The sequence below is a fragment of the Agelaius tricolor genome, unplaced genomic scaffold (genome assembly GCF_023055355.1).
Source record: "Agelaius tricolor isolate 1412-34295 unplaced genomic scaffold, bAgeTri1.0.p SCAF_8, whole genome shotgun sequence".
Lineage (NCBI taxonomy): Eukaryota > Metazoa > Chordata > Aves > Passeriformes > Icteridae > Agelaius > Agelaius tricolor.
The window spans coordinates 31685777-31709636 of NW_027269268.1; the positions used below are offsets into that span (position 1 = coordinate 31685777).

Sequence of the window (23860 nt, forward strand, 5' to 3'; positions counted from 1 at the left end):
CGCGCGGGCGCTCCTCACTGGTCCAAGGGGCGCAGCGGAGGCGCCGATTGGCCGCTCGCGCTGCCCTTCCGACGCTGCCCGTCACTCGCTTCCTGAGGCGGCGGCCCGCCCGCGCCGCCTCCCGTGACCCGCGGCCGCTCCCAGCTGCGCTTCCCGGCGCTTCCCGGCTCCATCCCGCCGCAGTGAGCGGCGCTACGGGGAGCGCGGGCCCGGGACAGCGGGGCGCTCTTGTGGCCGGCCTGGGCCGCCCTCCCGCCGCCGTCCCGCTGCCTCGCAGGCCGCCGTCCCGGGCGCAGGATGACCCCTCCGTCTCACTGGGACTTCCCGGTGGAGCTGTGCTGCCGGCCCATGGCGTTCGTCACCCTCACAGGCCTGGACGTGGTGTACAACGCCGTACACCGCGCCGTGTGGGACGCCTTCTGCGCCAACCGCAGAGCCGACCGCGTCCCCATCTCCTTCAAAGTGCTGCCCGGCGACCACGAGTACCCCAAGTGCCGGACGAAGGTAGCGAGCGGCGCCGGCCCCGGCTGCGCCCTGCCCCGGCGGGCTCCCTGCCGGCCCGCTGCCCCGACGGGCTCCGGGAGCGGCGGTGCGGGACTCGGCGGCTCCCGGCGGGGAAGGGCCGTGCTCCGCTCCGCCTGGGCTGCCGCCCGCTGGCACCGCGCTCTGCCGGCCCTCGGCTGCCTCTGCCCCCGATGTTGGAGGGAAGTGTGGGAGCTTCGAGGCAGGGGAATTGTGAGGGCGAAGGGGAAGCCGAGAGCGTTGTGATGGAGCGCTGTGGGTGCATAGGAAGCCCAGGGGTGCCTTAGCTCATGAGCCAGAAGCAGAGAAAGCCCGTATGGTTTACTTTTTAAAGTACTTGCTGCTCCTGTACATAGCGTTAAGGTGCTTTGTAAAGTTTGAGATTTGATGAAACCCAAAATTTAACTCTGGAGAAACTAGACACTTAATGTATTCTGAAAAAAACCCTAACCTAACCTCTAAAGCTTTTTTTTTACTAAACATTTCACTTTAACTGAGTGAAAGACAGCAGAAAGAATATCTCTGCTATTCTTTCTGCTTTGCAATGTCAATGAGTTTAACTGCTATAAAACTACATAATTCCATGATGCTGGCAAAGACAAACAAGGACTCTAAACTGGTGTGTCCTTGCACTGTTTTGAGACCTCTATTTTCAACTGAGCCTAGTATTTCATACTAGCCTATATTCTCATACATGGCAGTGTATGAGATTTGCTCCTAAACTTGACCCTCTTCTCCAGCCTTCCTGGAATCTGTTGTTCTTTGCTGCTAATATCTCAGGCACCAGGCCCTGATGCCTGAGCTACTGAGGGATATGGCTTAATAGGAAGCAAAGGCAAGATGACAAACATATTAAGTGGCAAGAATGTCGAGGATATGCCCTTTCTCCTGCTATAAATGATTGAAAATGGGTTTTGTAGCTTGCTTCAATATTCTCAATATTTTCAGAGGACATCCTATGAGTGGTATATTCCAAAAGGAATCCTGAAGACTGGTTGGATGAACAAACATCTGAATTTGGTTCCAGCACTTGTGGTGGTATTCTATGAACTGGACTGGGATGAGCCACAGTGGAAGGAAAAACAGTTGGAGTGTGCTACTCGAGTTGAAATTGTCAGGTAGATTTTTTTCACTTGCTTCATAATGTACTGCAAGCTAATGTAAGTGTGAATTGCAGAATCTGTTTGCATTCTAGAATATACACTTTTTTTTCTTAAACATAAATTAAGGGGAACTTGAACTTAGCTTTTTAATATACAACTCAAAATAAAGAACTTTTTAATGGTTTATTTGTAAAACCATTACTTATTTTACTTATGTAAAAACAGCTCCTGAAATTTTTCTTGCTAAATTCAGCACAATTGTTCTGTCCCAGAAGAAGGAAGACAGCATTTTCTGAATGATGGAGCATATTGTGTTGTTTGGCTTTTTCACCTTTGTAGCATTCTTCCAGTGCTTCCATCTAGACTGATTTTTTTTTTTCCTGTTTATTCAGAAATAAGAAGTGAAACCTTGACACTGTGCTATGTTGTCTTTATTTTAGGCAGAGTTTGCAAGGAAGAAATACCAAAGTTGCTGTGGTTTTGATTCAGAAAAAAACACCATTGCCTCCAGGTACTTGAAAACTATGCACAGTTGTGGAGTTCTCATTTTTCAGAAGGCCCAGTGGACTGAGCTCACTTTGGTTTGTCACATAATCTGTGGTTCTTCATCTGATGTCATCTACATTCAGTGAATGCATTGTGACTGCAGCAAGGTGTAAGATAAAAAGAGCATTCTGGACAGTTGACCCTAAACATTTGACACTTTTATCGCTAACTTGTTCCACTTAAATCCAAGTGCATTTTTTGATACACAGTATCAGAGATGGCTTCTATGGTAATACATCTGACCTGCCTTCTTGTAAGCAAGTTGCATTTTAAACATTGCTTGAGATCAGGAAAAGCAGTAAAAGCATTGAGAACTTAGAGGAAGAGTATTTGGTACCTACAGAGGTCTTTCATCTTAACTTGGTTTTAATCAATAAAATCTTGGAGCTACATGGAACTGTGAAATGTGATGCACTTTAAGTTTACATTTCTGTAGAGCTACTGTGTGCTTTCTAGTGTCTGGCAAACCATTTTTTGTTTTTTGCTCTACCTCCTGTATGTGGTTGTCTTTCCTGGATGCTATTGTATTTCTCAAGACATGGGATATTTAATTCTGTAAGAGATGAAAAACTTACATCGGACTCGTAATTTTTTGCTAAAAACTGCTAGGAGGTTTCTGCATATGTTCTGCTGGATGAAGCACATAGTACTCTGAAAGAAATAAGAAAGAATGTGCTCTTGGTTTTATCTTTATTAGATTTTTCAGTACTGTTTAGACCTGTTCATAACCTGACCTTTAAGCTTTTGGAACTGGTTTGACATTGCAGCACCACATACCTCTTACTTGTGCTTTCCTTGACTTCACTAGGAGAAGATGTCATTGCATCAGAGAGGGCTGCAGCTTTGTGTAATGCTTGTGACCTTTCTGGAAAATCACTCTTTGTGCTTCCCCACACTGATCATCTTGTTGGCTATATTATAAGGTAAGTGTTGTAAACCCCTGTCTTGCTCTGTTTGCAGAATGTGGGATGGCTTACAGGGCACCTGGCCTGCTGGCAGCATATAGGGAGCACTTGTCTCAAAGGGGAAGAAAGATCTGCACACAAGAGTTAGCAGAGCTTACTGAAGGGGCTTTAAACTAGGCTTAAAGTGGGAAAGGGATAAAACCAGTTTCACTGGAAATAAGCCTGGGGTCAGCATGCAAGTGTTGGACTGTTGGTGTGCTAGTGAGGCCCTTCATTCTGCTGGCTCAGTGGAGATGATGGAAATCCATGCAGTGTCCAGTTCTGGGCACCTCAGTGCAAGAAAGACATTGAGGTGCCAGAGTGTGTCCAATGAAGGGCAACAGAGCTGGTGAAGGTCAGGAGCAAAAGCCTTCTGAGGAGCAGCTGAGGGAACTGGGGGTCTGTAGCCTGGAGAAAAGGAGGCTTGGGGAAGACCTTGTTGCTTTCTACACCTCCCTGAAAGGAGGCTGTACTGGACAGTAGGATGGGCTTGGTCTCTTCCCCAGGGCTTCCCTTCAAGCTTCCCTTCAAGTAGGATGAGAAGAAATGGCTTAAGTTGCTTCAGGGGAGATTTAGATTGGATATTAGGTAAAAAATTTCTTCACCAAAGGGATTATCAAGCATTGGAACAAGATGCCTAGGGAAGAGGCTGAGTCACCATTGAAGGTGTATTTAAAAGACATGTATATTGTGCTTAGGGACAGTAGGAAGGGCTTAGTGCTGGACTTGGTAACAGGTTGACAGTTACATTTGATGATCTTAAAGGTCTTTTCCAATCTAAACAATTCCATTATTCTAAAGGAGAATTTGAGAGATCATAGGTTGAGATGAATGCTATGTGGCACTGATTGTACACCAGCAGTGAATGTTTTACCTGTTTGCTGGAATTCTTTATGTTATTCTGATGAATTCCACACAATTTCATTTCTATGTGAGGTTGAGTAATGACAGCCAGAGATGTTGCTTTTAAAGAAATATTTGTAGATATCCCAAGTGGCCTTTTCTACTTCTACAGTGGTTTTGGCCCTGCTGGTTTGAAATTATTTTCCACACAAATATGTTTTTAGGTTTATCTCTTAACAGGCTTTTGGTTTTTCCCCCACTTCCACTCCCTGGCCATGTAGCTCTTTCCTTCTGTTTATGTAAAGTGTCATCTATCTGGTTGCAAATATTATCTCTTTGTCATTTTCTACATTTCATGTGCCTTCTGTTTCAATATTTACATGGACTACAACTTCAAGTAATTTAGGAAGGCCTTTCAAAAGCAAATTGAGGAAAGGTAAACACTTTTGTGTAGCTCTAAAAAGAAGGGCTCAAACTAACAAAATCATGTTTTACAATAATTAGTTCTAATTTTTCCATGTATTCTCAGGGAGAAGAGGGGTCACAGTCTGAGGTTAACTTTGCTCTCACCCTCATATTTATATATAAACAGTATAATTCTCAACATAAATTAATGCTGCTATTGTATCCGTGCTGCTCACAAACTGCCACTGGAATTGATCAAAACAAAGTAACCATTACTTCTAGTTTTTCATATTTTTTTCAGTGCTAAATTGAGACTATAGTAACAGAACTGATACTTCAGCCTTTATTTCCTGCATGTGTCAGTGCTGTTGCATGTAGTCCTCTCCTAGATTTTGATCTTGTTCTAGTTGATTTTACTCCTTACAATATATGCTCCTTAGGTCCTCCTCACTCTCATGTTGCGTTTGGTGTGTTTGTCCTCTTTGTCCTCTCCCCCTGTGAGTTGCCGTGGGCCATTTCTCTTGCTGACAAGTTTCACTGTTACCTCTGCAACTGAGGTAGCTGTTGATGTTTGGACAGAATGATGATACCTAGTCTGTACCCTCAAAATTTTATTTACTGCTGTTTTTTCCTTTCACTCCTTCCCCCACAGTCCAGCAAACAGATGCACTCCAGACGTATTCTGTGAGCCTCAGCAGGATTTTCTTGTTTTGACTTAAGGGCATCTCTCATCTTTCAATTACCTTGCAAAATCAGAACAGCTTATCCTGAGACTATCTTAAATTAAATACTAAAGTTTGTTGTATAAGAAGTTGCATATAAAGCTCTCAACTTACTTGTTCTACTTATTACTACCCTTTTTGTGAAAGTTTTTTGTCTGCAGACTGTTATCCTGTGTGGTAACTTAGAGGAGTTTAGTAATACCGCAAGGTCCTTTGCCAACACTAAAATAAACATGATTAAAAGTAACTTATTTTGAAGAACTTAAGAATTTCTTTGTATGTGGGAGAAACTTTGTGACACTTATGAGCAACTTTGTTGCAGGTTGGAAAATGCTTTCTATGAGCATGCACAGACTTACTATTATACAGAAATAAGAAGAGTTAAATCTCATAAGGAGTTCTTGAACAAAACCACTCACCAGGTAACGTTACCCTATTTTTGAAATACTGTGCAAGCTATTTTGCATGTAAAAACATGAAAATAAATGTTTGTTATTTAAATGTTTTTATTCTTCCCTACCATTTTGAGATGTCCTTTCTTAGTATAGGAAGTAAATCTGATTCTATTTTCTACAATTTAAACTTTTATTTTGATTGGTTTTGTTATATTTGTCTTTCTCACATCTTCCTCAGAAGAGCTGCAGGGCAAAATTAAGTCCTCAGATTAAAAAAAGAAAAACTTCTCATTTATCTACATGGTTTAACATAATTGAGTGTAGTATCTTAAGTTGTGGGATGTGTTTCCCTTAGATATTTTGTACTCAGAGTTGCACTTGATTTCAGTTTTCAACTTTTGCTTTTCAAATCTACTCAGACACATTATGTTCTGTTGTGATTGCCAGCTTTGCTCTCTTAGAAGCTGGAATCCAAGTGGTGAGCTCCAAACCACAATCAGTTCTGTTGGCATAGAGATTTTGGGGTGGTGCAAAGCCTCTCCCTTGTGCCAGGGTAACAGGCTTTGAATAGATTAAATCTATTGAAAGATCACTGCTGTGTCATGGTGAACTATAGACAGAACTATTAGGAAATAGTTGCACATTCACTTTTTCAAGTCAAGTGCTGTATTTTGTTAACCTCTGAAGTTACCACTTGTATCTCTTTGTAGGTAACAAGGTATGTTTGGATGTTTGTGAATGATGTACACTGGTTGTGTTTTGCAGCTTTTGTTTGTTAGACACCAGTTCAAAATAGCCTTCTTCAGTGAGCTGAAACAGGATACACAGAATGCTCTCAAGTAAGACTCATGTTATCTTCCCCCACCCTCTCTACCCCAAATTGTTGCTAAGCCATAAACTGACAAATATTTTCCTGAATGCAAAATTCTTTAAACATGTATGTAAGGGGCAAGTTGTTCACTGGGAAGAATGCTCTGGTTGGAAGGCTGTTTTTCATTGTTGGCAATGAACAGTCCTGTTCTAGAACTTTATTATCATGTCTGATTTATCTCTTAATTATTCCTGCTTAGGAATTACAGAACTGCATATAATCTTGTGCATGAATTGAGGGCTCATGAAACAAACATGCTGGAAATCAAGACCATGGCAGGATTTATAAATTACAAGGTAACAACTGTACTTCTAGTCTCTGACAACTGTTACTTAAAAGAAAAAAGTTGATGCACTTAAAAGAAAAAAGTTTAATGGGGAAAAGTTGTAAAGTTCAGTTTTATATTGCTTTTACAGAGATGGATTAGAAAGAGTTTTCATTGGAACACCAACTATGCTCAGACTTGCAGAGGCTTCTGAATTCCACACAAAAGAAAGATCCTTAGCTGAAGGGGATTATTTTGAAGGACTTAAGTTCATTTGAGATGCAATCTTCTGAAAGACCAGGCTCTCTCATTCTGTGCAAGGAGAATGAACACCAGGGCTGCTTGTTCCTTGAATATTTTTGTCTTCTTCCAAAGCTTAGGCCAATTTAGTTCAGTCATTGCTTGTTAGGGGGAAGAAAGTAACTTTCTAAGAATCAGTCCATACTTTTGTGGTATTTTGAAGGCTTTTAGGTAAAGCAAAACTATCCCACCACTTACAAGAATCTTGGAGTTGTATTCCATCAAATTCCATTTGCCGACTGCAGGCTTCAAAATAATCTTTGGTCTTTCTAGAGGCTCTGAAGTTCCCTGTTATATTTGGCAGTGAGTTATGCACTCTTATGTTGATGTCTTGGGCAAAAAGGGGATGATAAATAGTATTAGATGAAATAGAGAACCACATGGTCTCAGGTGTAATACATTATGGTTTACAGATGTAAACCATGAACTTTTCTTCCTTTATTTTTTATGCAATTTTTGCTCTTCAGAATTATGTAGAATTAGTTGGGGGACTGGTGGGGTTGAGTGCTAAGCCTTAGCAGCTTAACAGTGGTTTTTCATTTTACTTTTATTTTTCCCTAGATCTGTCGCCTCTGTTTTCAACATAACACTCCACTGGATGCTATTGCACAGTTCAGGAAGCATATTGACCTATGCAAGAAAAAAATAGGAAGTGCAGAACTGGCTTTTGAGCATGCTGCCTGGATGTCTAAACAGTATGTTTTTTCTTAGTAGTGTTTTAGACAAACAGTGAACTTCAAAAGGTTTACTTGTCTAGACAAGATACCAATTTTTAGTTCTCTAAGAGATACACAAGAACATAAAATACACTGTTGTTCTGTTTTGCATTGATCATTGACTGCTTTTCTCTTTGAATGAACAGAATATGAACAAATGCAGCCATAGAACTTAGATGCAAAAGTTCAGAGAAATATCATGTGTCTTGAGTAACCAGGACTTTTATTTGTAGGGTTCTTTTCAGTTCATATTGCTGTTCTATACACAATCTCGGTTATGAATGTTTTGTTTTGGGTTTTTTTTTTTTTTTAACAGGTTTCAGGCCTTTGGTGACTTGTTTGATGAAGCAATTAAGCTGGGATTGACAGCAATTCAAACTCAGAATCCAGGTTTCTATTACCAGCAGGCAGCCTACTATGCACAGGAACGGAAACAACTAGCAAGTATGCTATGTAACCATGATGTAAGTTGGGAGGGGGAAAATGCTTTGTAATTAACCAGATAGTGAAATCCCTAATGTAATTTTAAATAGAAGTGGAACAATGTATAATGTGTGTAAATGAAATCCTAGGAAAGGATATGTGTCTTTGTGATGCTTGTTAACATTACATATATTTGTAATGTCCCAGGACAAATACATCAGTATTTATTTATTTATTTACAAATAATTCTGACATGTTTTAAATTTTTTTTTTAAATATACTTTTGCATCTCTGGATACTTGAGAACTGACTTTGTTTTTCCAGTATATTTATATGTGCACTGTGTCTGGTGACTGACAGGAAGCAGAGAAACAAGAGCATTGGTACTAGGACATGGGGGGGGGGGGGGGGGGGGGGGGGGTATTGTTTTAATATTTTTCTAACACTTATCTGGCAGAAGACAAAACAGGAACCCTTTTAATTGCTATATTTGAATTTCCAGTCCTCTGTGCCATATCCCAATCCGGATCCCCTGGAAACACAAACTGGAGTGCTTGACTTCTATGGGCAAAGACCATGGCGGCAAGGAATATTGAGTATGTTTCTCTACTGCTCTGGAAATAGGAGCTTGAGTCCTTATTTGAGATCAGATTAGAAAAGGACTAAATTGTCTTAACATACACACTTTAAATGTTAAAATGTGCAGTATAAAGACTAGGTGGTTTGACTGTAATTTGCTGATTTTTGGTAGATTCTTAAAAGCATGGGGAAAGATAGTTGTGTTCTAGAATTTCCCTTCTAGGGAGATATAGCTGCATGTGAGGTAATGTGTGAATGTGTTTGAGTTGAAGCTTGCATATTGCTTATGGTATAAATTGCATATTGCTTATGGTATAAATTGTTCCCTTTGGGTCTGGACAGAATTCTGGTTTCATGGGTTTTTTCATTGTCTTATTCAGGCTTTGATCTTTCTGATCCTGAAAAGGAGAAGATGGGGATTTTATCCCTACAGCTAAAAGAGAAAAATGTTCTTCACTCAGTAAGTTTTATTCTTTAAAAAAAAAACTCTGTTGTTTTAATAGGACCCTAATGTTTGCATATATAATGATATTGGCAATGGTTTTATCCACTAGGAGCTAATAATCACTTTGTTGAGTAATGCTGTCGCACAATTCAAGAAGTACAAATGTCCAAGAATGAAAAGTCATTTGAGTGAGTATAGATAATCAGATGCATTTTTTAAATTTAATTTTGCAAAGACTTTCAGTAGTGATCTGGATTTTTTTTTCAGTGGTTCAAATGGGAGAAGAATATTACTATGCTAAAGATTATGCCAAAGCTTTGAAGTGAGTATCATTCATGATTGCTTCTTTTATGTGCTGCCCTCTCACTAAGACCCCATGTTTTATGGCTATGGAATAATGTTGGAAGCTTGTATGAAATGCTCCTTGAATCTGGTTGTGATTGAAGCACAAGCTATTGAGTCTACAAACCCCACTTATATTAAAGAAACTAAAACAGATGAGTCAGCATAAAAACTTCCTGCTCTGAGCTGTTGTGGGAATTTGCCATATTGGGCAAATTATCTATTTCTAACTCACTGATTGAGTGCTGTCTGTCTGTCTTGTTTGAAGTAGGAGAGATGTATTTGCTTGTTAGTAGGTGACTGGAGTTTACGTGGAAGAGAAGATAGGCTAGGATAAGCAGATCAATTTGTGTCAAGCCTGATTGTTCTATGAACAAGCATTTTTTGTTTGTGTTAGGTAGATTTTTCTGAAGTAGGCAGAAATTCTTGTCTTAAATAGTTGAGAAGAATTTAAAAAATTACTGCTTTGCTAGTAACAGCTAACAGTGGTCAGTATTAGGAACATATTAAGGTGTGTGGTTTTGCCTGATAAAGATTGATGCATATGTTGTGGACCTTTGAAACCCTTGAAGGGGGATAGGAAATAGGAAAGAAAAGAAACATCTTGGCTTAAGGAACATTGAATTTCTTCTTCTCTTGGACTAAGGCAATTCTGTCCAGTTGCTGTTTTGCTAGTTCTTTGTGTGAAGACAGATGAGTTGTCTTGTGAAAATATTTCTATCTAGAGATAGAAAATTCAGGGAATAAATGTTTCTTTATCATAGTTTCATGCTGGTTTTGATAAATCATTGCTTTGTATAAACAGTATACTTTAATCTAGCATTTGTATTAGTGAAAATGAATTTTGTATTAATGATACCAAAAAATATTGGTGAGCATGACTTGTTTCCTCTCAACCTTGTTGTGTTGCAGGCTGTTGGATTATGTTATGTGTGATTATCGCAGCGAAGGATGGTGGACCCTCCTCACCTCCATACTGACAACAGCACTCAAATGTTCATATCTGATGGCCCAGCTGAAAGATTATATCACATACTCTTTAGAGCTACTGGGCAGAGGTATTCTTCTTTGAATATTTTGAAATATGGCAAATCGTTGTCAGACACAGTGCTTATAGTACTTCAAATTATTTGACTACAAAATAACCGTGTACTTGTGCTGGATTTTCACTACTTTCTGTGCTGCACTGGGAGTTGAGTTGTCTTTCTTCATATATAAAATTCATTGCATTCAAATAGACTGTGTTAGGATATCTGAGATGCAGAGCTTCATTTGAGACTGTTCAAATAATGTAACAGGAACTTCCTGAGCTTTGGCAAAGAACAGTAGTACAGCTAAAAGAGAAAAACGTTTTTTCCTAGTAACAAACCTAACACAATTTTCTGGACTTTAATATCCCAAATATGCTTCTCCAAGACTCTTTCTAGAACTCTGCTAATGAAATATGTATGTGGGATGTTTTAGGGGAAAAATGTGACATAGGGTGGCTCCACAGTAAAAATGCAAGCACTATGGTCTGCGTAATGCCTGCTCCTTGACAATGCAGAAATAATCCTTTGGGGCCCTAAATTGCTAATACCACTACTAGTGCAGGTGTGGTAAAAATGGCTTTGCATCTTCTTAGAGCTAGCTAGGCTATGCTGCTTTATATTGAAGAATAGAAAATGATGCAAAACCACCTTTCTTCAAGAAAAGAATGCTTATTTTAAGTAGTCCTTGTTTCTTCCTGTCACCCACTGTAGTTGGTTTTTCCAGTATTATCTGAGCTGGTCTCTTTGGAGTTCTAGACTTGTTTATGCTTTCTTCTGTTTTTAAACATAAACAACAAGGAGGTATAAGCATTATTCTTCTGAGGCTTTGCTCCAATACATTGCAAAATGCTTATATAATAAAAAAATATTTTACTTGGTTTCAGTGAAAGTAAGAGGAAACATTTAAAATGGGAATGTCCTTTGTTATGGTAGATGAATGTTAGAATTTTTTTTCCCCTGGAATTTGTTGTTTGAATGATGCACTTTGAGGGTAAGATTTACTGTTAAGTTAAGAGAAAAGTAGAGACCCTTGCTTCTGTCTTGTAATCTTTGTTTTGTTCTCTTTATTAGCATCTACTCTTAAAGAAGATCAGAAATCCCGAATAGAAAAAAATCTCATCAAAGTTCTGATGGTAAGTGGCAGAACTCCTATTACCCTTTCAAATAATGCTAGGAGTGGTCAGTGTCTGTAACCTTCTTTTGTTGTTCTTTGCAATTCTTTGCCTGCATACAGAATGAAAGCCCTGACCCTGAACCCGATTGTGATTCTGCTGCTGTGAAAGCATCACAGAAATTGTGGGCTGACCGTGTTTCCTTGGCAGGCAGTAACATTTTTACAATAGAAGTCCAAGATTTTATACCATTTGGTAAGTAAGAAAGCAAATTTATACCAGATCATAAATTTGGATTACACCTTGAAAATAACTACTTAGGATGAAAATATGAAGGATGTATTAAAACTAACAGCAGTGTTCCAGCCTTGCTCTGTTCCTTGTCTAAATCAACAAGATAAGAAATAATGAGAGAAGTTGGTCATCCCTTATCCCTGATATGGATTACTAAAGAATTCCTTGTTTTTGAAAGACTTCTGATATTCAGAAGTCCTGTGAAGTAGGATTCTGAGGAAAGAGGGCGGAGTGTGTGCAAAGTAATACTTGCCATTGAACAGGGGGCATGCATGACATCCAAGTGTACAGGACTGTCTGTTTTCTGCTGGACATGTGCATCTTCTCTCCTGTCCAAAGGTTTTGGCCAAGTGCTGAAAAATGCCTTTCTGTGGCAGTGTTAGTTGCCAGATTTGTCCTTGCAAAACAGAGTTGTAAGAGTGTACACAGAACAATTCTTGCCACAGTCATTTCAGGAGTGTGCTTCTGGAATTTAATGTTATAGTTTGTTTAACGTCTCCTTCTTGTTTCTTTTTGCTTTTCCTTTTTATTTTCTTTTTTAATTCTAGTACAGTGCAAAGCAAAATTTCTTGCTCCTAGTTTTCATGTTGATGTTCCTGTGCAGTTTGATGTGTACTTGAGAGCTGATTGTCCTCATCCTATCAGGTTTTCTAAGCTCTGCATCAGTTTCAATAATCAGGTACCTATGTTCTATATCTGACCTAGCGATAGAAACTGTTAATAAGAATGGAATAACATTCTATTGGTTTTAAACATTAAAACAAATTGGTTTTGCCTAAAATTATGTTAATGCTTAAGCTGAAAGGTGTCTGGGTTTTTAATGCATTATCTGTTGCTTTTGACAAATATATTGATACTAGAATAAAACTGGTTAGTTCATCTGTCAAATCTAGGCTTTTTAATGAAGCTTGCTAAAGTTTCAGAGGGATCATTTTAATGTCTTATTTCTTCTGATTCATTAAGCTATATTAATATAATGGATATCTGGTGTCAAAGAATTGCAGTGTAATTACCAGCGAGTTTAACTTTGATCTTGTGAAAAGTCAGAAAAACCCATACAGTTTGATCCAGTGACACAGAGCTTTAATATTTGCTACATTGCCATTACTCTCTAAAGATGTCTTCTGAATGAATGTATCAGCTTTTTTCCCTGCTTCTCCATTGTAGGATTACAACCAATACTGTGTTGTAGAAGAAGCCTATCAGAAAAGTGATATTCTAGAACAGTCATCACAAGGAACAATGTGCTTAGTGCCTGGCAAAACAAGAAAGTTCTCTTTCAAATTTGTTGCAAAAACTGAAGATGTAGGAAAGAAGATTGAGGTTTGTCCTTTTGTTTTGTACCTTTCTTACTGTTACATACAATGAACTCAAACTACAATGTGCCCCTAATCTAGCACCAGTTAAAAAGTTTTGCAGTTCTGAATGTCTGAATTCTTGAAACTCAGTATCAAAAGTGAGTGAAACTATTGACAATTACAAAACATGAAGAAAACCACAAAAACTGAAGAATTGTTTTAAGAAAATTTTATCATTTTTTAAAATATGTGCAATACTTAAAAAGTGAGTGGTGGTATCGTACTATGGGAGGATAGGAAATTGCAACTTATTACACTGCTTGCACCTGAACACAGATACTTTTTCCACTGTTGTTTCATTAAATGAAATCCTGGGGTGGTGAGGTCCTCAGTCTCCAAGCTGTCAGAAGCTTTTTGATGGTACATGTATTTATGATGTCTGTCTATGTTGGAAAACTACATTCCTACAACAGGTGATCAGAAAACTCACCAATAGGTGTTTAAATTTGTGTCTGTCAGATCACATCTGTGGATTTGATCCTGGGAAGTGAGTCTGGCCGCTGTGTGGTTCTGAACTGGCGAGGAGGAGGGGGAGATGCTTCCTCCTCTCAGGAAGCACTGCAGGCAGCACGGTCCTTCAAGAGAAGACCTAAGCTTCCAGACAATGAGGTGCACTGGGACACTTTGACAATTCAGGCCAGCACGATGTGAGTAACTGGGGTTCCAGACTGGTCTTTTTTTATTGAGTTGTTCCCATCATGTTGTTTTTTAGGAGTCTCACATCTCTTAATTTAATAGACCATCAGTTGTGGGAACTTTTATACAACAGGGTGTTTTAGCCTCCTTTAAACTAGGCTTAAAAGCAAGTTATTTGAGAAAGATACAATAACTGAGTCTTTTCTCTCATAGGATTATTTCTAGAGTGCCGAACATTTCTGTTCAGCTCCGTCATGAACCTCCTGCCCTGACTAATGAAATGTATTGTTTGATTGTGACAGTCCAGTCACATGAGGAGACAGTGGCCAAAGATGTCAAGCTTACAGCAGGTTTAAAGCCAGGTATTTGGGGTTATTTTCTTTTAATTCAACAGTCTTGTAATTGACTCCTTTTTGTGGATGCAGTGCAGAGAAATACAGTGAACTGTTTTCTCACAGTAATTAAAAGCCAAACCAAAGTGAAAGTTGGGAATGATGAAATACCAGTGGTAAGAACAGCAGCTAACAGACTCATTCAGTTCTGATTATTTTAACCACTGCTTTTCTGTGGTGCTTGCATGGGTATTTTCAGAATATAAATCGTTAGAAGTTTGAAAGAAAACATGAAAGCTTTTCTATTATTTTCTGACTTTTTATTCCGTTTGCTTGTAACTAAAGTTTTCTTTTCCCCAGACAGAGATCTTTTCTTTGCTGAGCTGAAAGCACTAGACAGTGCTAGATGAATGTTTTCTAACTATAGACTTTGTGGGTTTTCTCTCACACCCACCCTGGTTTTTTTGTTTTCCCTGCCCTGGACAACATGGTTTGGTTTTTAAACCACTTGAAATTTGGGGAACAATGGAGCACTGAAGCAGTATTTCTTAGAAAGCAATGGAAAAAAATGCATATATTGTACGTCTGAGTCCTAGCTATCTCTATGTAGATATTGCTGACAGTTTTCAGTGTGTGAAGCCCAAATGTTATACTCAGTATTCATCTTTGTAGCAATTATCCTAAAAGACAAAAGTATTTTTTCAGTCACTAGAATATAGGATGCCATACATTCTGTGTATTCTGAAACAGTGTTTTCTGTAGAGTTGTATGGTTCATTAAAGTCACTGGATATTCTTGAAACTTGTTTAATTGGATCTTTGGGCTTGGCTCCTAAAGCACTGTTTAATAGATGGTCTTTGTTTTTCTTAGTTGTTTTTTTTCCCTTGCTTGATCTAATCTCTTTAACATGGGATATGCAAGGTCAGTGTGGGTTTGCTGATTGCATTAAAAGAACAATTGAAATCTGACATTTCACTTATAGGGAAGGTGATGTATTTTCCACAGTAGTAACTCTTTGGCAAGATGTGGCTTGTTTTACTTTGAAAATTATGCCATGTAATTGCAGTAATGCCATTATTCTAGTTAAGCTCTGACTGAAGAATGGTGTCATTTAACATCTATACATTTCTTTTTATGTACTTTCAACGCTGACTTGAAAGAAAGTTTTTTAAAATATGTGAAATCATTAAACCATGTTCTTGAAAACAAAAGAATCACAGAAAAGTAAAACTTCCTTTCTACTTCATTATAGAATATCAAGAAAAACTTGGATCACATAATCCTGTTGTATTATATAGATGGTAGGGAATATCTAGATATAATTTCTGATTTTTGAGATTTTTTTTTCCTAGCCTAAAGAGATGTAACAATAAACTTGCAAGGGTACAAATGCTTCTAAAACTTGGAAAATTTTGAGGTGTTGTCAAATCAATCTTCTGCTGATTTGAAAGATTCTTGACAAAATGAACTGTGTTAATTCCTCGTGCATTGCTTTTAGAGTTTTTTTTTTTTTTTTTTTTAGTTTTTAGTTTTAGTTATTGTTTTCATGCTTTAGTGATGTAAGGCCATGTGGATATGAAGACTGTTTTTAATCCTAGGGCAAGATGCTAACCTGACTCAGAAAACTCAGGTGACTCTTCATGGAACAGATGCATGTGATGACTCTTTTCCTGCACTGCTTCCCGATATCCCTGTAGGAGACTTGCAACCAGGGGAAAAGGTCAAGGCTTCTCTATCACACTCAAGAAAATAGGGACCCACTGATAAAAGACTCCCTTAGACAGACTTCAGTTTACTTTCTGGTATCTGAACCAATAAATTAAATGCTTATGGCATATTTTGCCTACTGTTTAGATGTATTTTAGTATTCTTTTAATGAGACCATCTTTTGGACTAAATTGGAGAATAGGGTATGTTCTGGGTTTGATGATACAGCTGGGAGATATGAAATAAGGAGGCTAACTTCAACTGCTAATGAAATGTACTGCTTAAGGGACAGTAGATAATGGGCAGCAAGTGTGACTCAGGATGGTAGAGGACCAAATATGCACTAAACTGAAGTTGTGACTAGTTAGTTAGAAGTTGGTTATGTCATGTATTACACAGTTATGGTTCTTTTTTTATATTGTTAAGTAACAGACAAGCATCTGGAACAAATCCAGTGAAGCAACTGGAGTTGTGCTGCTCTGGTTAAAAACATTTGCTGCATGATCCAGATTGTGCATTCTAGGAGATAGTCCAACAGGGCAACAGTAGAATGGGCATTATTTTGACCATAATCTAAGTCAGATGATTAACAACTTTTGGACAGCTCTAGCCCTAATTAATGTAGTTTAGCTATAGCTCACACAGTCTCCTTTATTTTGCAGCTGGAAAAACCAATATACATCCGTTGTGGAACAGTTGGTGCAAGAATGTTTCTGTTTTACATTTCTTACTTAATCAACACTGTTGTTGAGGGCAAAGAAATCCTCTGCAGGTGTCACCGGGTAGGTTTTAAAAATGCACTATTTGCATTTTATCCAGATAAATTTGTGAAATACTAGAAATATTCTAAAAGCTGTAATTTTGAGTATCTTAGAAACCTTTCCAGGAGATAGAATAAATGCTAAGTCAGCAGTATGGTAGCCCTTTTTAGCATGGACAGTTCTATAGCGATTAGCAGAAGAAAAGTTTTCTATATTTGTTCATAAATATCTTTAATGATACATTCTTCCTTGGGGAGGACTGATTAAAATAACAATTAAAAGTAACTTTATATTAATATAATCTTTGACATCAATAGCCAGGCCTTAAGTTGACTGTAACTTTTTTCCTCTATTCTTCCCATGTCTTTTGTTGCCTCTAAAGGATGAAACTGTTACCATAGACACAGTATTTCCTTTTGATGTTGCTGTCAAATTTGTCTCCACAAAGGTATGTGTTTGAAAAGTTGTTCATGTTTTGGAATCACAGCATTTTGGAGTCATACCCTGTTTAGTTAGAAATAGTCAGAGCTTGTGTGTGTCTCTACAGCTGGAGCACTTGGACAGAGTATTTGCAGATATACCATTTCTGCTGATGACAGACATCCTGAGTGCCTCTCCTTGGCCTCTCACTATTGTAACAAGCAAGTTGCAGCTGTCAGCTTCCATGACCCCAGTAGATCAACTGGAATCTTATGTGGAGAATGGTAAGTTTCCTTAGAGTATGTTCTCTATCAGGAGGATACTTTTTGCATAAATTGGGAGTAATAAAGGGGGACACTTTAAATAATGTTTGTTTATTGAATTGTAAGTGGAAGAAAGCTGCTCTAGTTGCTTGCCAGAATACAACTTGGACAGCAGCATGCTTTAGAATTTAGTTCTACTTCACTAGGTCAACTAAATAGACTTAGATGATGGATGGTAAAAGAAATTCTGATTATAATAGACATGAGAGGAAGCTGAACCTGAAATACTTCTGAAATGCAACTTCTTAGATATCTGTATCAAAAGATACTCAATATTTCCAGTGTTTCTGGGCCATATATACTTTCTGGAATGCACTTTACCATGTGATAGAGGCAGTATCCACAGGCCAGTGATCCAAGTCCATGATTACTATCACAAAACTGAAAAATGTGAAGCTAGAAAGGGTAGGTTATAAAGAACAACTGGTAGTAGCCAACTTGTTTTTAATATTACCACAGTTTAGTAACTTATTATTTGCATTTTAAAAAGTTATCTTGACGATCTCAGCCATGAAAACTGCAGGGTGTTAGCTTTGAAGTTAAATAAGTGGAGTACTTAAAAGTAGAGCTGATCCAACATCTTCCAACAAAACACCTTCTTTGCATTTGTGGCATCAGATGTGAATTATGTCTTCTGTCAAAACTGTGGATGCAATGAGGTATTCTGGGTGGCTGCCATGTGGGACAGCTGTCCACTCATGTAATCAAGGACTTGCAAGGCTCTACTTGATCTTTTGATTCAAGGATTGCCTGGCAAAAAGCAATTATTTCCCAGATCCTTTACTCTTCAAACTATGATATTTCATCTTCGTCTTATGCTGATGTCTTGGAATCTGCTGCAGAAGTGTAGAATTTGAATTGACATTACTTTGCTTTTTCTGTGTGTTTATGAGCTCTAAATTTGCAATGATTCTCTGTGTGCACATTAAAGATATTATAATGGTGTTCATGAAGTAAAGTGTATATAAACATATATTTGTATATGTTACTCTTTCATGTATTAGAATACTTCCCAATCTATTGGATTTATACATGATGTAGGTATATTTGCAAAGCACTTGAAAGGCCTTTCTGGCTGAATGCTTGTGTTTGTGTCATATTGCATTTCTAGGCTTGGTGGCTTAGGCTGTTATTATGCTTTGATTTTAAACAAAATCTTGCTGATAGTTGTTTTACAGACAGGTGAGAGTGCCAGTGAGTGCTTTTGCCTTCGATGTCCTCCAGTTACTAATGCTAGTGGAGTGGCAACTGGATGTTATATAATTTCCTGGAAGAGGTAAGCATCTCTTGGCCTTGATAAGGAGAGAAGTAAGCTGATTTGGTTTTAGGAATGATAGTAAGATGTTGGGTTTGGGTTTTTTTGGGAGTGGAGAGGAGTGCAAAAAATGAACAAAAAAGTTCTGTATTTTCCTGTAATAAGCACTGTTTAGACTTTGGACCTACTAATTACTACTTAATTTGTATACTTACTTGATAGTTTATGTAGTGTAATATTCAACATGGTCTGCATTTGACTTTTTCCTGCAGAAGTTCACCTGTGGAAAGTGTCCCTGTTGTTAACACAGTCATCACTCTGCCACATGTGATTGTAGAGAGCATTCCCCTCCATGTTAATGCAGGTAATATTAATTTGGCTACATACATGTCCTAATTAGAATTTCAAAGAGTGACAAAATTTTTACAGCACCCAGAGCTTCAATTTACTGTAGCAAAATACAGAAAAGTGGTGCTGAATATTATGGAGCTAGAGAAGGAAACTGCCTCAAGGCTTGCTCTTCTTTCCCCTTGAAGGGAAGAGGAGGTAGGTAGTTGCACAAATGTGTTCTCCTAAAAGCTGTCAATGGAGCTGACATAATACTCAACATGTGTTATGGGGCAGCCCAGAGACTGGAGTTCGCTCTGCTGATGCTGCCTTCCCAGTAGATTTCTCTAGATGCCTATGGCAGCAGTTGTTCCATCCACCCACATTCTGGGTGCATCCCAGGAAGAAACAGACTGGAGAGCTAGAGATGCTTGTTGGCAGGTGAAATGTTTCTTTTGTAGCACTTCACCTGCACAAGAACAGAGGGAGATTGAAATGCCCACCAAACACACATCATTTCAATGCTTTCCTCAGCTTGGTTTCATTTGTACTGAGATTCTTCCACTATCCTCTTATCCTGTTACACTTTGAAGGAGCTTCCTGACAGTATCTGATTAGATTTTGGTAAGCTGAAAATAGTCAGCAGCAATGGAAGTGACTTCCTAGTTAGTATTCTTGGGCAGTGTTAGCAGCTGGGAGCTTTGTAACTAGATGTTGAAACATAGTACTGAAAAACTCTAATGAAGCTGTGTTCTGTTGTTTAATCTGTTTCTAAAAAATCTCATCAGAAGGACTTTAGGTGCCTAGTTCTTGTATCTTTTTTTCTTAATCTTTCACCGCTTTTTGCGATAGACTTTTTTTTTTTTGAGTGGAACTTGAAGATGTGTTTTGTGTTTGAGATAAGTTACTTTCTTTCCAAAGATCTGCCATCATTTGGTCGAGTCCGAGAGTCCTTACCTGTGAGGTATCACCTGCAAAATAAAACCAATTTAGTCCAGGATGTGGAGGTGTCCGTGGAACCCAGTGATGCCTTCATGTTCTCTGGCCTTAAACAGGTACAGAATTGTCACATCCACTGATCCTGCTGGTTTATCTGGTAGTGATGAATATATTGATTAGACTTACACTGAGGTACAGAGAGGAAAAAATCATTGTTTTTTAGATGTTTAAAGTATGGTAAATTCTGTCTGGAAGAATATATGAATGCAGATTCCATTTTGGGCTAGATGGAAGCCTGTCTAGGAGCTGTCTGTCATGTCATTCACGGGTTACATGTTGTTTTGGTATAGAAGCAATACTTCAACTAGAATTGGAAATGAGTTGCATTCTTTCCAGCTTCAGAAAGTAACCAGTGCATAAATAGAAAATAGGCAGAGCTTTCGAACACAGAACTTACCTAAGGTTGTGGTTTTCTTTTCTTCTTTTGTTAAGATCCGGCTCCGGATCCTTCCTGGCTCTCAGCAGGAGATGCTGTATAACTTCTATCCCCTGATGGCTGGCTATCAGCAGTTACCTTCTCTGCACGTTAACCTGCTGAGATTCCCTAACTTCACCAACCAGCTGCTCAGGCGGTTCATACCAACACACATTTTTGTAAAGGTAAGGCTGGGAGGAGTCACTTGTGTTTCAAGGCTCCCCTTGGGGCTGCTCACATTCTGGGGACAGCCACCTCAGCTGTGTTCAAAGCTGAGTGTCTCTAAGCAGGCTAAAATGTCCAGCTTGTAACAGGATCACTTGCTTTGAAAAATCTTGTATTGTGCATTGGTGTTGTCAGCCAAAATCTTTAGGAAATCTGTTTCAGTGCAGTATGTATTTGGTTACCACTAGGTGAATGAACTGCATGTGCTTGACATGTCCCTGATGTTCTGTTCCGTGTCTGACTCTGTAAAAGGAGTTTTAAAATTGCCTCTATTTTGAGCATAGTAGAGTGAGCTAAGTTACCAAATACTTTTAATACCATGATTCATAGCACTTCTGAAAAAAGTGTTTGAGCAACCCATATGACTAAGTTCAGAGACACTGTAGCATCCCACACATCCCTAAATAACTTCTAAAAACACATTCTGTCAGTGAATCAGTCTAGAATTTTTATTTTTCATAAGTGGTATAACTGAAGACAGTTCAATCATGCCATGAAAAACAGATCTTTTTACTTTTTAAGAATCATCTAAATCTATTTGCCCACAACAGTGCTTTCTCATCCCACTGCTGCTGTCTCCAGAATATTTTGTTCACTTTTTATTTAGACTCTTAACAAGCAAGGAGCCCAAAGACTTTTCTATATGATTTGAGATGGACTTTTTCAGAAATACGTAATCATGTTTCTAGGAAACTGGCCTGGTGTTATTTCAGTTTTGTTTTATTCAAAAGAGATAGGCAGAACTTACTTTTTGAGTGTGCTGACAGTCACTGGCTCTTCAAGATTGGTTGTCAGGGTGTCCTCCTAAGAAAATAGAAGAGGCATTTTTTCTTAAAAGCGTGGTGTTCATAAAACTCCTGTGGACTCTCAAGCTTCAGAATTCTTTGGTTTTGCTTGGGAGTTATCAGAACATCAGAAAACCCTATTGTAAGGATGTCTTTTCATCTTTAGAACTTCTTCCTTGCTCTCTTCTATCTCTAGTGATGTTGCTTAAAATTTCTCCAAGAAACTGTTAGTCTAATTCCTGTTTTACACATTAATAATTATCAGCTTTTTATACTGCATTAATGCTCAGAGCTCTGATCAGCCAGGCGTTGTCTAAGCTGTGCACATGTGTGTGGAGAAGGCATTTACCAGGGCAATTGAGGAGCTGAGGCCTCCACGGGCCAAACTGAAATTTCATTTGGATGTCCTGTGTGTTTGTGCCACTGTTGGAAACCTTTAGGAGTAGGATAAGCTTAATGCTACACTTGGGTACCAGAGCTACATTGACAACACAGTGTGTTGCAGAGTTAATTTCCTAGTAGTCTATCATTTTTGCCTGGGTGTGGGTTTTTTGGTTGGGTTTGGATTCTTGAGGGAAGTTTGTTTGGGTGGCTTGTTTTGTTTTAGTTTTTTTTTAATTCTCTGTCTTTATTTTCTTAAAGCCTCAGGGTCGTCAAGCAGATGACAACTCGATTGCAGCTGCATAACTTTGAGACCTGTACCTCTGCACTTAAAGAAATGGGATGTTGCACAGAATATGTAAAACTCACTTTGGAAACAAGGCTTTGATCAAACCATAAGAATTAAATTTTATTTTGAAATTACAACTCTTAGCAGAACTAATGTTTAAAAAAAGCTAGTGTTTCATAGACTTTCTTTAAGGAATAAACACGTGGGGAAATCTTGGTGCTTTATTTAACGGGAGCATTCTTTTGAAGTTAATTTTGAATGTCAAACTCTTAAAAGTGTTATTGAGGCATATTAAATGTCTTGAATATTTAAGAAATGCTAATTCATTTGACCAAACCTGAAAGATGTTTTCACAGTTAACAGTGCAAAGTGCAAAGTTTGTATTTACTACTAAAAAAAAATTATCATTTTTTACAGAAGTTTGTCCTGTGCCACTTGTGTTGAAGACAGAGCAGGTTGTGCAGTAGCACTGTAAATTACAAATGGCTACATCTTACTGTTGCAATTGAGCAGCTTACTAGTCCTTTAAAACCATAACTCTCAAAAGGCACTATTTCTCCTAGGTAAGCCATACATCCAATTTTGAATTCAGCAGCTAGTCTAAAGAACAGAGATTCGGTCCTACCAGTTGGACTATCCAACCTGGAGCTGGTGTGGTTTGGGGCTACTTCTACACAGTTTCCAGATTAAAAACATGTCTTGATATGCTCCTGCTGTGTGAATTTAAAAAATAAACATCCTACTGTTGTACAGCTCTGGATGAAGTGGTGTGTAAAGTACAGTAAAATATGTATATATAAAAAATTGCATTGTGAAAATTTGCATTGTTTAACTTTCTAAATAATTACATTTTGATTGCTTGGGAAATACCTTATTTATTGTCAAAGTGAAGTTCTAATAAACTGCTTGTGACAGAGTACTTCTGAAACTGTCCCTAACTGCATTGCTTTCACAGTTTTTTTGTAACTCTGATCTCACTTGTGGACTGATACATCCATCTGTGGCATTGAGGTCCAAAAGAACAGCTGGAATACTTGAAGGAAAGCATGAGTGAAGTCCTGAAAAATTATGTGTGAGGATATACTGTTTTTCCATGGAGTGCAGAGGTAGTTGTATTATGAAGGTTTTTCCAATGTATAGATGGGGATACGAAGACTGACTGACAAACTGTGCTGGGAAGAACAAATTAAACCTTCCTTATTCTTTGCTTAAATGTACTGAACTCAGTGGCAGTCATGGAATAGGTATCTTATCTTTCTCTCTCTCTCTTTTGTTTTTGGGTTTTTTTTAGAGTGGAAAATGCATTTCTTTTCCAGATATTTTTTTCTCTTAAGTAATCACTCAGGTTGCAGCAATGCTGGCACCTCTTGTTACTTCTTCTTGAAAGACATGTTGATTCAAGTAGTGTAAGTGTTTGGTGGAGAATTGGGTGCCTTCCCCCACCCCCAAAACAGTCTAAGAGTGGTTTTTCTCCCTTTGAGAAAGGGGATGACATAAAATGTTTTCATGGTTACAATAATGTTGAAGTCTTTAGTGAATTGTGTAAATACATTCCTACTTAAAATTGTGAGTAGTAAGAATAACATGGAAAAAACAGGAATGCAGGCATATCCCAGACCGTGGCAAAAGCTTGCTACTTTGCCATAGTCACAATTCCTGTTCTTTCATCTGCAGAGGGAATCCTTTCTTGTTTTGTATGATCTTACTATAGCTGTAAATACTACAAAGCAAATATTTTTGTGCTAATTGTCTCTAAAGTGCTAGGCACACCTTTTATGCTATGTAAATG

At 38.4% G+C, this 23860-nt stretch overlaps 1 protein-coding gene across 1 annotated transcript; it reads left to right on the forward strand.

Moving 5' to 3' along the window:
* Positions 1-78: 78 nt before the first annotated feature.
* TRAPPC11 (trafficking protein particle complex subunit 11) lies at positions 79-22999 on the forward strand. Its single transcript, XM_071432166.1, has 29 exons — positions 79-504; positions 1471-1640; positions 2066-2136; positions 2980-3094; positions 5408-5507; positions 6246-6319; positions 6551-6647; positions 7478-7611; positions 7949-8096; positions 8558-8651; positions 9015-9094; positions 9189-9267; positions 9347-9401; positions 10334-10479; positions 11524-11585; positions 11687-11819; positions 12407-12537; positions 13026-13181; positions 13676-13863; positions 14066-14214; positions 15783-15904; positions 16554-16673; positions 17035-17100; positions 17200-17356; positions 18563-18671; positions 18923-19014; positions 19899-20032; positions 20409-20576; positions 22044-22999. Exons 1-29 carry the CDS (start codon positions 298-300, stop codon positions 22086-22088), a joined length of 3402 nt encoding a protein of 1133 aa, XP_071288267.1. The 5' UTR covers positions 79-297; the 3' UTR covers positions 22089-22999.
* The last annotated feature ends 861 nt before the right edge of the window (positions 23000-23860 follow it).

Coding starts and splice junctions, on each gene's coding strand:
- TRAPPC11 (XM_071432166.1), top strand. CDS start 298: ATGACCCCTCCGTCTCACTGGGACTTCCCGGTGGAGCTGTGCTGCCGG. Junction 1,641..2,065: donor ACTCGAGTTGAAATTGTCAG/GTAGATTTTTTT, acceptor TCTTTATTTTAG/GCAGAGTTTGCAAGGAAGAA. Junction 7,612..7,948: donor GCTGCCTGGATGTCTAAACA/GTATGTTTTTTC, acceptor TTTTTTTAACAG/GTTTCAGGCCTTTGGTGACT.